At 38.7% G+C, this 14037-nt stretch overlaps 1 protein-coding gene across 1 annotated transcript in view; it reads left to right on the forward strand.

Moving 5' to 3' along the window:
* LOC140229568 (uncharacterized) overlaps positions 1-12598 on the forward strand; it is a 56898-nt gene extending 44300 nt beyond the window's left edge. Inside the window, exons 5-7 of the mRNA XM_072309815.1 lie at positions 6562-6673; positions 7668-7896; positions 12257-12598. Coding sequence (XP_072165916.1) covers positions 6562-6673; positions 7668-7896; positions 12257-12598 — 683 coding nt within the window. The remainder of the gene's footprint in view (positions 1-6561; positions 6674-7667; positions 7897-12256) is intronic.
* Positions 12599-14037: the final 1439 nt, after the last annotated feature.

The following is a 14037-nucleotide window of genomic DNA, read 5'->3' on the forward strand; positions in this document are numbered from 1 at the left end:
GTGAAATTGTCTTTATGTTCCACAGAGCCCTGACAGGTTTCTACCTTTGACCTCTGATGACCTCCAGAGGTCAATGACCTCAAAATGTCAGAAAATTGATATTTTGCATCATTGGTTAATGATAAAACACAGTAATGATGTACTAAAACTTAATTTTTGTCACAGTGAAATTGTCTTTGTATTCCACAGAGCCCTGACAGGTTTCTATCTTTGAACTCTGATGACCTTCAGAGGTCAATGACCTCAAAATGTCAGAAAATTGATATTTTAATGCGTCACTCATAACTGAAACACGATAATTATGTACTAAAAACTAATTTTTGTAAGAGGAATTGCCTCAATGTTCCACTGAGCCTTTCGAGTCAGATTTCTACCTTTGACCTCTGATGACCTCAGATGACCTATGATGAGGCCAATGACCTCAAAATGTCAGAACATTGATATTTGGTGCAATTAGTTGATGACAAACATGATTTAGATGTTATATTCATTTGTATCACAATTGAATTGTTTTCCTATTCCACAGAGCAAGAGAAATTACTCACGTGTCTCTACCTTTGACCTCTGAGGAAGGTGACAGGTCAATGACTTCAAAATATCAGAATATTGATATTCTATGTATAGTCAATGGTCAACTTTGTAATACCCGATGTACAATCATTTATGCTATAATAGAAGAATCTTGTCATTCCATGGAACATTGGTCATTAGCCTGTGCATTATATTCAACTTTGACCTCTCAGGATAATGAGAGGTCACTGAGGTCACATGTGTAGGCTTACCTGTATTGATGTTTGGCTTCATTGGTGTAATCGTAAATGCTTAATCATGTACAAATCATGCACTGATGTTTTGATCAAAGTATGTATGCATATTCCACAGAGCATTGGTTTATAGTAACAGGTCTCTGAAATGTGAGAGGTCAATTACTTCAGAAATAAGCTTAAGTTTCTTGAGTGATGGCAGTGACCTCAAATACAACTGTTATGTTTGGGTTAGTTATGTAGACTAGCAAATATAGGCAAATATGGCCATTATCTCGACACTCGAGGAAAACAAGGCCAACGAGACTGATATACAGAGTGTTTAATCTATTCAGTGTAAGTCTCATAGATCTTTTCCCCCATTTGTCGGACTCATTATTGGACTGGTTTGCCTAAGTGTCAAGCTCGTGGGCAATATTTGCATAGTTTCCAGCTGGTGGGCCTGTATTGGCCAGTGTAAAGCTGGTGGGTTGTTACAGTATGACTGCGATGAATGACTCATGGTCCTGGAGTATACAGTCCACAGCTGCGACATCATGGACCATCTTGAAAACTTCGACATACTGTGAGGCCCAACATGCATTCCACATGAAGCAATCCTGTGTATTGCAACTAGCTATTGCCATCCGAGACCTACCCAGGGAATAGATAAGCATTCATGGCAAACCATGGAGAAAGCGGATTGTGCAAAATATTTTGGAGTTCCAATAGGAGGCTCAGCTGGAATCAAATCGCCACAGCAGCTTAAAAAGGTTATACTTCAACCAAAGACTCTCTCCAGACGAAGATACGAGTATCATAAAGTTCAGGTGTTTTGCTACTCCATGCCGCTCAGGACTGTCCTGGAATATGCATGCATCATCTGGGATCCATTCACCCAGGTGAAACATCATGAAGTTTGGAATGATCCAGAGAAGATATGCACTCTTTAGCTGCAATGACCATCATATGCAAAACAAGCAGTGTTACAGCCACACTTGAAAAACAAAACAAAGCAAAACAAAACGAAACTACAATGGCAATCCTTGTTAGAAAGTACAGCTCAGGCAAATTCAGCGATGATGTTCTGCATCAAGAACCCCACAATATTCACTCCGCAGGAAGTTGTGGCTCTATTGCTGCATTCTTCAAAAAGGGCAAATGACCAAAAATGTCAGGCATCATTTGCAAGAACACAAAGTAGGCCTACTCCCAAAAAGGTGGCGGCTACTCTCGGCCACTATCTCTTGTATCTCTTTGAAACACTTCAGGAGAGAGATACTCAATATTCAGCTCTGTTATTAAAGATACATATGTCTCTCTTTTTGTTTTTGCATTTGTTTGTTGTTTTTTGCTTCATATAGCTCTTTGGATACCTTCTTTAACCAATTAAGAAAAGGCTCCATGGCAGAATATTACAAGATTACACAGTAGGCCCTATAATGAAGAAGAAGAAGAAGAAGAAGAAGAAGAGGAAGAAGGAGAATATGAAACGAGATCTGCTGCCAATGATGCAGAGCCAATACCAATCAGTTCCATGGCAGATCTTAGTCGGCACTGCAAAGGTTTGGATGTCTCTCTCTGTTGACAAAGGATATTCTAAAGCTCCAAGTAAGTCCATGGGGTGGTTTACATTGTCTGGGCATAGAGGGTTGGGTTGGGTATATGAGGATATGATGCTTTGTTATAACAATTAGGTCTGAGATATCTATTTTTTATGTTTGTTTTGACCATCCCGCATGGATCTCCAACGAAAAGGAATGATAATGTGTTAGACCCAGCCGCCACCGTGTTTTTTCAATAGATTTTGATATTACAGTGTAGTTGAGAAAAAAGTAACCGCTCATTGTCCTAGATGGAAGTCAAAATTGAACTGTGTGTGGAATACTCTGCATACAATTTTGGACACACACACACACACACACACACACACAAAATGCATTTTTTTTACAAAATATGATTATTATTTCATAAGCAGCTGGCCATTACAAACCAATGAGACCAGACATCAATATTCTTACATTTTGATGCATATCTTTCAATATCCTCCAGGGGTCAGAGGATCATCGCTAATGTTCATGTGAAATGAGTACACGCCTTTTGAATTGCTCACTTTTATTGCTATAGAAATACACAATATGTGCATCATGTCAATCATTAAATATTGTATCAGTTTCATTTTCAGTCTTGGATTATTTTTTCTACACTGCAAAAAGTCCGGTGTTAAATAGTGAACACGGAGCTGGTGTTAAATTTTCGGTGCTCATTTATGGTGTTAAATTAACACCCCCGGGTGTCATTTCCAAATTTTAAACTGTTTTTTGAAGAGTTTCTTAGTAACTGCACTTCTTGTTGATTTTTAATTTAAACAAGACGATCAAGAATTTTACATTAAAATACTAGATTTTTGAAAAAATGTGAAAATAATTTTACACCAAAGTAACACCAGCTGGTGTGGTCCCTTATTGAAGCTGGACGGGTGTTAAACCATTGATATTAACACCAACAAGTATCAAATCAACACCATGTGGTGTCATTTTTTAATTAACACCAGTACAGTGTCAAAATAACACCTGGTACAGTGTCAAATTAACACCACGAAGTGTCAGGTGAACACTTTTCAACACCATCACAGTGCATTTTTAACACCTGTGGGTGTGGTCCTTTATTGAAGTTTGATCGGTGTTAGATTTAACACCCGTGGTGTTAAATCTAACACCCATGTTTTTACAGTGTATGTACAAATAAAATCGTGGCAAAGTAAACAACTTTCACATCAAAATATAAACGAGAATACTAAAAAAGAAATAGATGTAATAACGTGCAATGCAAATACCAGGCCTACATCATCTTAAGGTATACAGGTGAAGGAAATCACCTTATTGATAAACAATTAACTTGACTGGGATAGCGACCACTGAACAATATTGTTTCTTAAAACTCTCTCTTCTTTTCAACAAGTGGAATAAAACACATGCACATACCGGGGCATCAGTTTGGAGGAGGGGTGGGGTGGTGGCAGGGATAGTTGACCCCCACCCAATTAAATTCTGAGATGTGGACTATGTTTTGTTGTTCTTAGTTTTTGTTGTTTTTTGTTTTTTGCTTTTTAGGCAGAAAACTGCCCAAGTTTTTCACTTTAAGTGTGCATCGGATTGTTAAAATTTAATTCTGAAATGCAAAATCTCCCTTCTGTGAGAGGGGATATCTCCTTTCGATAGACTCCTTCCCCCTGCTTGGTTCCTTCCACAGATATAACATACTTTGGGGAATGATAATTTCCCTTATTCTATGAAAAATGTTTTTAAGAGATATTTTTATTTGAATTCCAAAGATGAAAAGGCTTTCCTATATATGCACGATTGTTCATTTTGGGGGGCAAGAGGCATTTGCCCCGTCTCCCGAGAAAATATGGGAGGGGGAATGGTGGGGACATAAAACTTTGCCTCCAAGTATTTCCTGAGATTGAGATTTTTTTTCTTCACTTTTTTGACAGAAAATGAATTGTCACTGAACATTTCAGCTATAGTATGCCCCAAATTAAAAGGCAGAATCTCCTTTGCATACCCCCTCCCCCACACTATCTTTCGTTATGTCCCCTTCCATATACGCTCAGTGCTTTTGTCCCGTTTTTTGTTCTATATCATCACAAAGCATGTACTAGATCTTTAATTTCAGTTCCGACATATTAAAGAAAATCCCTCTTGTTGGAGGGGGTAGTGTATCTTTCAATTAACAATCCCTCCTCGGTTTGTACCCTTAGATTTGGTACACTCCTTTTACTGATAATTTCCCAAATATTCCATCATAAATGTGTATACTAGATTTTTTTTTTTTTTTACATTTCTATTCTTACTGCAAAGGCTCCCTCGCATGGGAAGGATTGGGGGACAGCCCCTTTCATACCCTCCTCTCGCTGTATCAACCTCTCCTCCATGCATTGATTATGGCTACACATTTGGGTATGGACTTTTTTTTTTTCAAAATGGTAGTTCAACCAAGAGTGGCACGAGATCATTGAATTGCAAACAAAAGAATGCAAAAGCTCCATAATGTGGGAGGGGGATACCTCCACCCAAATCCTTCTGTCGATTGGTCTTCCTCCATAGATGGCTGACTTACTACATCTTTTTGATACAATTTCGAGGTATTCCTTCAAAAGTGCCTGTGTGCCAGGTCGTTGAATCTCATTTCTCAAAATACAAGAGCTCTGTCGAATGGGAGTGGAATACCCTACCCTCGCCAACGCTGCGCTTGCTGGGTTCCCATCCATATAGACTTGGTACACCTTGGTGATCCATAATTTTCCAAATATTCCCCAAAACGTATGCATCAGAATCTTAAAAAAAAAAAAAAAAAACTTCGTCTTTGGGAGGAGGGTAGGTGAGATGCGCCCACACCCCATCAACTTCCGTATAAGTGATGACGCACACATTAAACAAGAGCTACACTGAATCACTGATTTCAGGTCTAAACCTGCAAAAATCCAATCCCCCACCCACATCCTCCCCCTCCCCCTCCGCTTCATTCCTTTGCACCATGAACTTATGCTTTTACATATTTTCCAAGTTCCCCCCCCCCACGTGAAAACAGATCGACACCCCTTGCTCTGTGCACATACCCGACTTAGATAATTACCTGAAAAGTTCTGCGGAATGAGTAGCCACTTTTTTGGTAACAGAAATGCATGGTTTGTAAGCCCTACATTATAAACAATTATTAACTATTAACTATCGCAATATCAATATTAACATCCTCACATTTCATTCGAGGTATTTGACCTTGTGTGATTTTCATAGGTGAACGGTAATGGCTCGTTAATAAACAGGGCCTACGAGTGCTCTCTAAAACATCATCATGTTTACCATTGATGATGCCAAACTATTCTGATACTTTAAGGTCATTGACCTCTCGAGATCATCAGAGGTCAAAGGCAGAAACTCGTCTGTGTGCCTTGGAATATGAAGACGATGTCATTGTACACAGATATGCTTGTTTTGTACATCTTTACCATGTTTGACCTTTCACCAATGATGTCATACTTCAATATTCTGATATTCTGAGGTCATTGACCTCTCAAGGTCATCAGAGGTCAAAGGTAGAAACCTGTCTGCTCTTTAGAATATGAAGACAATTTCATTGTAAGACAGATATGCTTGTTTTGTACATCTTAACAATGGTTACCATTAACCAATGACATCACAGATCAATATAATATTTTGAGGTCATTGACCTCCAAAGGTCATCAGAGGTCAAAGGTTAAAACCTGTCAATGCTCTGTGGAATCAGAAAATGGTTTCCCTGAAGTATAGATGCCTGTTTAGTGAATCATAACCACATATATCATTCACAAATGTCTAAAAACATCGATATTTTGATATTTAAAGTTCATTGACCTCTGGAGGTCATCAGAGGTCAAAGGTAAAAACCTGTCAGTGCTCTGTTGAATCTGGAAATGATTTCTCTGTGGTATAAATGCATGTTTAGTGCAACATAACCACATATATCATTTGCAAATGTCTAAAAACATCGATTTTCTGATATCTAAAGTACATTGCCCTCTGGAGGTCATCAGAGGTCAAATCAGACTTATCTCCCGATCTTAAAATAAATCTTATGGTATGTACTAACACTGGTGAAAGTTTCATGCTTTAGTCAAATTTTGCACAATTCACGTGATTTTGAGGGCTTATTCTGCTCTACTATTAAAAATGCAATTAGTGCAACGCGTTCACATTCGCATCAGCACTGCCATATTAAAATGGAGAGCGTGGAATTTAGTGTGTGTGTGTGTGTATTCTTTCAAATCATAACATAGGTACCGGGAAAGAGAAACCGTCCGAGAAAGATCATGTCGAGTCACACGGACAACCAGGCGAGGGGACGTCAAGTCAAGAAGAAATGACAAGAGTGACAGATGTTTCACGGAGGTATTTATGACTTCGCCTTACATCGAATGGATGGTCTTTTTTCTTATTTTTGTTGAAATCGTGCTTCTCCTTCGGAAAATAAACACAGAACACTTCCAAATAAGAAATGCAAGTACGTGTACTTAGGGTTGATGGAGTAGTTGTCACTCATTTATTTATTTATTTCTTATTAGAAGGCTAGACTGACATTTTGTCAACGCTTCTACATCATTTTCATATTGTTGGTTATAAATGCAAACTTCTCTAAAATCGAACCTGGATATTCTTCGAGTAGGGACTACTAAAACAGCAAGTTTAGTCACGTTTTAATGAAGGCCACCTCTTTATCACTGATATTTTACGGAAACATGTCGACATTTTAGTAAGCAGTGAATGTGATCTTACAGTGAAAATCAATTCACGATTACGTTGAATGTGATATATCTTGACGAATGAAACATCAAATCAATTTTTATTACATATTTTTATTGTTGTTTCAGAGTTATAAAGCCTTAAAATTGAAGATGATGTTTCACATCAGCGATATCGGTCACAAGTAGATTTGTAATTTTCATCAGGTGATTCAGTCATAAGCCCACTTATCTCCCATTGAATATGAAAATATTGTATACATTGTAGTTTGTTTGTTTTTTGGTGTAATCGGCAATTATAGCCCGACACAATTGAAAGTCATAAACGCCAAGTTGTTACAATTCTAGAACTGCCCGAGGTAAACAGGACACGACTGACTAATATAACATTATTACAATATCGGATCGAATACAATACATTCCAAGGTAATACCAACCTGTCATGTACGCTATAGAGTTACTTTGCAAAAAAAAAAAAAAGTTTCAATGAATTATGCGGGCTTGTCAGTGAGCCATGACTGTGGCTTGCAGTATAATTGGTACGGCTGATATCGGTGCGATTATCAATTTAATAGTCGAAACAAGTGTAAGTGGTAACTGTATTTTTCATAAATACCATTATTTTGATTCTTAACACATAACAGACAGCAGGGCTGCAAAGTTACAGGAAAGCAGATCATCAAACTGTCGAAAATCCTTCCACCAGGAGCATACAGGAAATTTTCTACAGAGCTCGACATAGGACATGCGGTGTACGAGGGTACCCTGAAAGAATGCCTGAATAACTACGAGGACGCTTTCGGACAAAACTTACACAAGTGGGCAGATAAAACTGGTGGCTTCATTGACGTGCTCGATAAAGCCTTAAAAGAGGCCGATTGTTGGGGATTGATAGAACAGTACAAAGAGTAACACAGGACAACCTCTCACTCTTATGTATATATATATATATATATATATATATATATATATATATATATATATATGTAAAAAGATAAGTAACAAAGCTGCAACAAAGTTCATGCTGTATTCACCAACGGTTTATTTCTTCACACAAATTTTCGAGCGTCTCGCCGCCCTTTCTCAAGTGTAACAAAATAAACCGTTGGTGAATACAGCATGAACTTTGTTGCAGCTTTGTTACTTATCTTTTTATCTCGCCAACACGTGGACTACCTTATCAACATATATATATATATATATATATATATATATATATATTACATATGTATATATAAATATATATTATATATATATATATGTATATATATATATATATATATATATATATATATATATAATGTTGCGAATTCACGTATTGGCGCCAATATAACAACGGGGAATCGAGACTCCTGAAGAAGGTGGAGACCACCGAAAATTTGAATACAATAAACTCATTCTTTATTGGCGAAATAATGCATTACTAGTTTATTTCCTAATTCTTCGTTATATTTCTATATATAATATATATATTACACATTGCATGTCTTTGGTTATCTCCGAATGAGAGAAAAGGAAAAGGAGATGGAGAGATCACCACCTGCATATGAACGAAAGTTGACTACAGTATCTGACAAAATGCTAGACATAACACAAATGGTGACTTTGTGTCAGCGCAGTTTAACTATTTTACCACCTGATTATTCACCCCACATCGGTAAGAATATGTTCATGAACCTGTAGGGGGAAAAAGGATTTAAATTTCAATTGCTAATTTGTTGAATGGATCTCAAATTTAACATGGGTTTTAATACTCGGTGATTTAACCAATTCCTCTTTGTTCGAGTCTGTCTGGCAGGGGCAGATACCTTATAATGTGTTGTAAATCGATTTAGCTCCTCTCCACCATTTGAACTATAGACTATGCCCACACTAAAGTCTTTCCGTCGCTAGAGGATTGTTTGGTTTCGTATGTTATTTTTTTTTTTCCTGTACGTCTTTTTCTCCAGGTATACTATCATGTCATGCATGTAGTAAGTGTCAAAACTTATATTGACTATATTGATTATATTGATTTTTTGTTGTTTGAGAAAATGACAGACACTCTCTTACACAAAACCCCAACATTAAGTTCCTCAATATCTAGCCACATAATATTGTCTTCTTCCACAAAGATTTTAGAGGGACTGTCAGTGTACATAATCATTCACTTCTTAGTCACTTCTTGAAACCTTCTTTTTCAAGCCCTTACCAATGTCTGAAATAAACGGTTTCGCTCTCTCTCTCTTTTTAAATGTGAACAAGACAATAAACCAAATACACGCTCCGTCTTTACACGGGACAAAATTAATAATAAGGTTTAGCAGATCAGAAACACGTGATTGTATTTTGTATTTTTGTATTTTTGTCTTTTGGAGTTAGAACTGGGGCAGAGAAATGATCATTCGACCCACATTATAGCTGCAGCTGCAGTCCTCGATTTCTCTACCAAATCATTATGACAACGGTGTACTTAAATCTGTTGATGCTCTTACCCTCTTCCACACCCTCCTTCCATACGCTCAAGTTGTCAGATGCCATGACATGCCAAGGAATTCATATCCTCATTTTATACCCTGAATAATAGTACACTCTCTTTATTTAAATCTATCAAACAACAAAGGAAAACATCAAAAGACGTAACAATACAACAGTGATAAAAATTGTATTATTGCAAAGTTGCTGAACAGGCTTTGATGAGAAGCACCGTAGAAGTAGAAGTAAAAGTAAAAGTATTGCCCATGACAAGACGTATAAATTGCGTTCATATCTGTGATTGCAGGGCATTATTGTTTGCATTCCTTATCTTGCTTTTTTTTTATTGAAACATTTCTCTGCTCATGTTAAAATCAATACCTGACTTGACATAAGAAATACCTATGGGAACCTCTTTCCCAACTGGTAACATTCATATGTGGGAAGAAACTGATAACATTCAAACCTCATGGAGTTTATGAAGAAATCATTTCGTTCCCGAGGGCCATCTGCACACACCAATCTCGCGTCACAAAATTTACAACAAATTTGCATGTTTTTGTGAAGACACTGGACACTATCAACCGGTATATTGTATATCCATGTATATCTGCTTAATCCCTTTGTTCATACATTTCTAGCTGCATAACCGGTCATGGTTTGTGAGTGCATTGTAATTATTTTTGTTATCTTTGTATCCATACGGCGCTAACATTTGGTGCATTTTGTTATGAATCATATAAATTGGTAATCAAATTTTTTACTGATACATAAAAATATAGATCTCATTTATGGATGAACAGCTATGCCACTTTGGCACAGTAGATGCTGGGCAGGTCCGGTGGAATACCAGTGGAATTCGAATGTCTGCATTCTTCACATACATTATTAATGTTTTTTTTTTGTATCCTTGTATATTTAGGTTTTATTGATTTCCACGTGACATATATGTTACCCGTATTAACAGACATTCTTACTCCACAATTCCATTGCCTGAAGATTGGCCTTTTTCGACTTCAAGGAAACTTACACTGGAAAAGAAAATTATTCCAACTATAGGCCAGTTTCTAACCTTCATTTCCTTAGTATGTTAGGTTTAAATGATATGTTTGGAAAGTTGAGCTTATATTGTTTTGAATTGAGATCACGTGGTTATTGTTTGTACTTTGAAATGTTTTAAATATATGCATTTTGTTTGAACTGGATATACATGTATTGTGTATTGCGTATTTTATGGAGAAAGAGTGGATCATGGGTTGAGGGTCAACCGAATAATGTAGAATTTTGTGTTTTTTATTTTATGTTATACTCTGAAAATGTTTTGTGATATAGTTGTAAAGATGGCTCTTCAATATTAATTGCTGGCTGTGGGTGGGGGTATACGGCAAAGTGCCAAATGAAAATTTAAGACAGTTGAGAGATGAGATGATAATGGCATAAACGATAGAACGACCAGAAGTCGACCGGAAGTCTTGACAGGACTACCTACTACTTCCGTATACTGGGAATGCTGATGCTGATAGGTTATATATTTTAGCATTTATGTCACTTTTGCTTTAACTCCCCGGGATTGGTATTTTGTTTGTGCGAGCGGCACACCTGTGTCGAGCAGGCTGGAATGGCTTGCACCGGGGAAGCAGTAGGTGAGAGGTAAAATGCTGAGGGACTGAATTACATGTTATTGAGTTGCTAGGATATGGGGGAATTTGGCCGGGGGATTGGATAAAATCTTGGCGCGGTAAGCTGACTGAGGTGTTGTGGAAGGTCCCAACACACAATCTGGGCAGTCTACATCATACCAATTGAGAGGAGTGGTGGAGCTAGTAGCGCTCTTCCGTGTGGACGGGGCAGGGTTGTGCACGAGAGAGAGAGAGAGAGAGAGAGAGAGAGGGAAGAGAGAGAGAGAGGGAGAGAGGAGCCAAGGACTTCCCACTGGCAAGCAATTCAGGCTGGCAGGCTAGTCTCGTCAGAAGGCTTCCCACTGTGCACCCACGGACCAACACGAGAAAGCTTCAATATATCCGTAAGTGTTGACACAGTTTGTTATTGTATTAATTAATGTCTGTGGTTGAGAGTAAGGACCTTAGTGCAAAAGTATATTCAGTTATTAGCAATGGGTAGGAATTGAGTATATAAGTCAAATGTATTGAACAGAAAGGGATGAATAACAGAGTGTTATAGAATTGTTCTGAATGTAATTTGTCAGAGAATTTGTTTTTTTTTTATTGGATATAGATTTGGTTGTGAGCAATGGAGTGCACTGTTAGTTAATTATTGTTAATGATAAGAGATTATGATGAGGTTAATAAAGTATCAATGTGTTATAGGAAGTACACAGAGGGATAGTATTATTTTGTATATAAGGTACACGGTGCAAAGAGACGCACTAAATTCCAGTATATTGGTTGGTATAGGAGGATAATAAGGAAGTATGTCGAGTAAGATACTCGCATTGGATTTTGCAGTAGTGATCTTTTTTTCTTTCTTTTTTTTTGGTGATTGTTCCCGAATTTGAGGCGTTTGTTTATTGTACACGAATGGATAAAATAATCATGTTTTTGTGTTTATAGGTGGATAAAGAGGTGAGGAGCAAGGAGATACAATTATAATTGCTATATGTAGACGGCTGTCTTACAGCAATTGTGTAAAGTGAGCATTATGAAATGACCGCCGCTTTTCAGAAGCTCTGTGGTGAGTAGTAATGACCCTCGCACGCATAAATATTATGATAGTGGGATAGATGTTTGATGGAATTAATTGTATTTGTACAGCCGCATAGGAGACGCCAGACCCGGGGGCATGTGTCGTGAAAGGTAACGCCGCCGGACCGGCAGCCCCATGTCTCCTCTGGTATACAACCTCCGAACGCCACGTCACCGTCTCGGACGTCACTGACTCCGCTCCCTATAAGGCCAGCAGACGCACTCCGGTAGACGCCGTGGTTGGACTGGTACCCTCACAGGGGGACTCTGCAGAGTACTGCATCTCGCCGGACGCAGGACGCACCGCGTCCGCGACGACCTCGTCGACCTCGCCGAGCTCGCACGCAGCCGTCGTCGGGCGCTACCCCATCTATACTACAGGAACGTTCCGCGCACGATTTGAAGTATTTGACCATTAATTACTTGTTTTGGGGCTGGGTTAACCGTATAGCTTTTGTAGCGTGTGCGGGTCTCAGTAGTGTAAGAAGCATCCCGTATGTGGAAATAATTCTTTTGTTCTTTTTGCCTTTTTTTCACTTGCTTTGTTACCTACTTTGACAAGATAAACTACACATTAAACTGATTTAGTTGAAAAGTATTTCACGAGTCATCGTGCACTGTGTTGTAGTCATGGGAGTTTTCCGTGGGCAACGCCCTTGTGACATTAAATGGTGACCACGAAGGGACAGTTGTTAAATTCATTAATGTTGTAGAAGTGTACAAGAAGGCGTTGTATATGTAGGAATTATTGAAGTGCGGTTCCTAGGCTTGGATATCAACTAATTTCTTTCTGTGTGCATGTGATTTCTCATGTAATTGTACGTTTATTTCATTAACCACATTAAGGTATTTTGTGTTTTAGGTTGACATTCGTTGTTAGCAAACGCAAGTGAGCCTGTATAGGGTAACGTGTTGGACCGACGCAGTGACACGGTTGGAAGCCTGGGTAAGTTTACGCTCTGTTTTTGTTTTGGGTTTGAATGATCTCGCAATGGAGATCGAAAAATTGCACCGTATTGGGGAGTCCTTAGGCCTGAGCGGGAGCGAGCTGAGGTAGTTTATACAAGAGGAACAGACAAGGGCAAGAGAGGCGAGAGTGCAAGAACAAGATAGAGTTAAGAGAGAGTTGGAGCTGACTGAACTTAATCTGCAGTTAGAGAGAGAAAGACAGCGTGGGGAACGAGATACAGGAGCATCGCGATCCCACGCTAGGCCCCCGAAACTGCCCACTTTCGAGGAAGGGAAGGATAATGTAGACACCTATCTTAATCGATTTGAAAGATATGCCACGGAAAATGAATGGCCGCCCGCCACATGGGCTACTAACTTACGTGCGCTGCTATGCGGGAAAGCGCTAGATATGTATGCGCGACTTAGTGAAGAGGAAGCAGTCGATTATGAGACATTGAAAGAAGCCCTGCTTAAGCGGTATGATTTAACTAGTGAACTAGTGGACGGGGCAGGGTTGTGCACGAGAGAGAGAGACAGAGAGAGAGAGAGAGAGAGAGAGAGAGGGGGGGGGGGGGGGGGGGAGGGGGAGAGAGTAGCCAAGGACTTCCCACTGGCAAGCAATTCAGGCTGGCAGGCTAGTCTCGTCAGAAGGCTTCCCACTGTGCACCAACGGACCAACACGAGAAAGCGTCAATATATCCGTAAGTGTTGACACAGTTTGTTATTGTATTAATTAATGTCTGTGGTTGAGAGTACGGACCTCAGTGCAAAAGTATATTCAGTTATTAGTAATGGGTAAGAATTGAGTATAAAGTGAAATGTATTGAACAGAAAGGAATGAATAATAGAGTGTTATACAATTGTTCTGAATGTAATTTGTCAGAGAATGTTTTCTTTGATTGGATAT

This window comes from Diadema setosum, chromosome 6 (assembly GCF_964275005.1).
Source record: "Diadema setosum chromosome 6, eeDiaSeto1, whole genome shotgun sequence".
Lineage (NCBI taxonomy): Eukaryota > Metazoa > Echinodermata > Echinoidea > Diadematoida > Diadematidae > Diadema > Diadema setosum.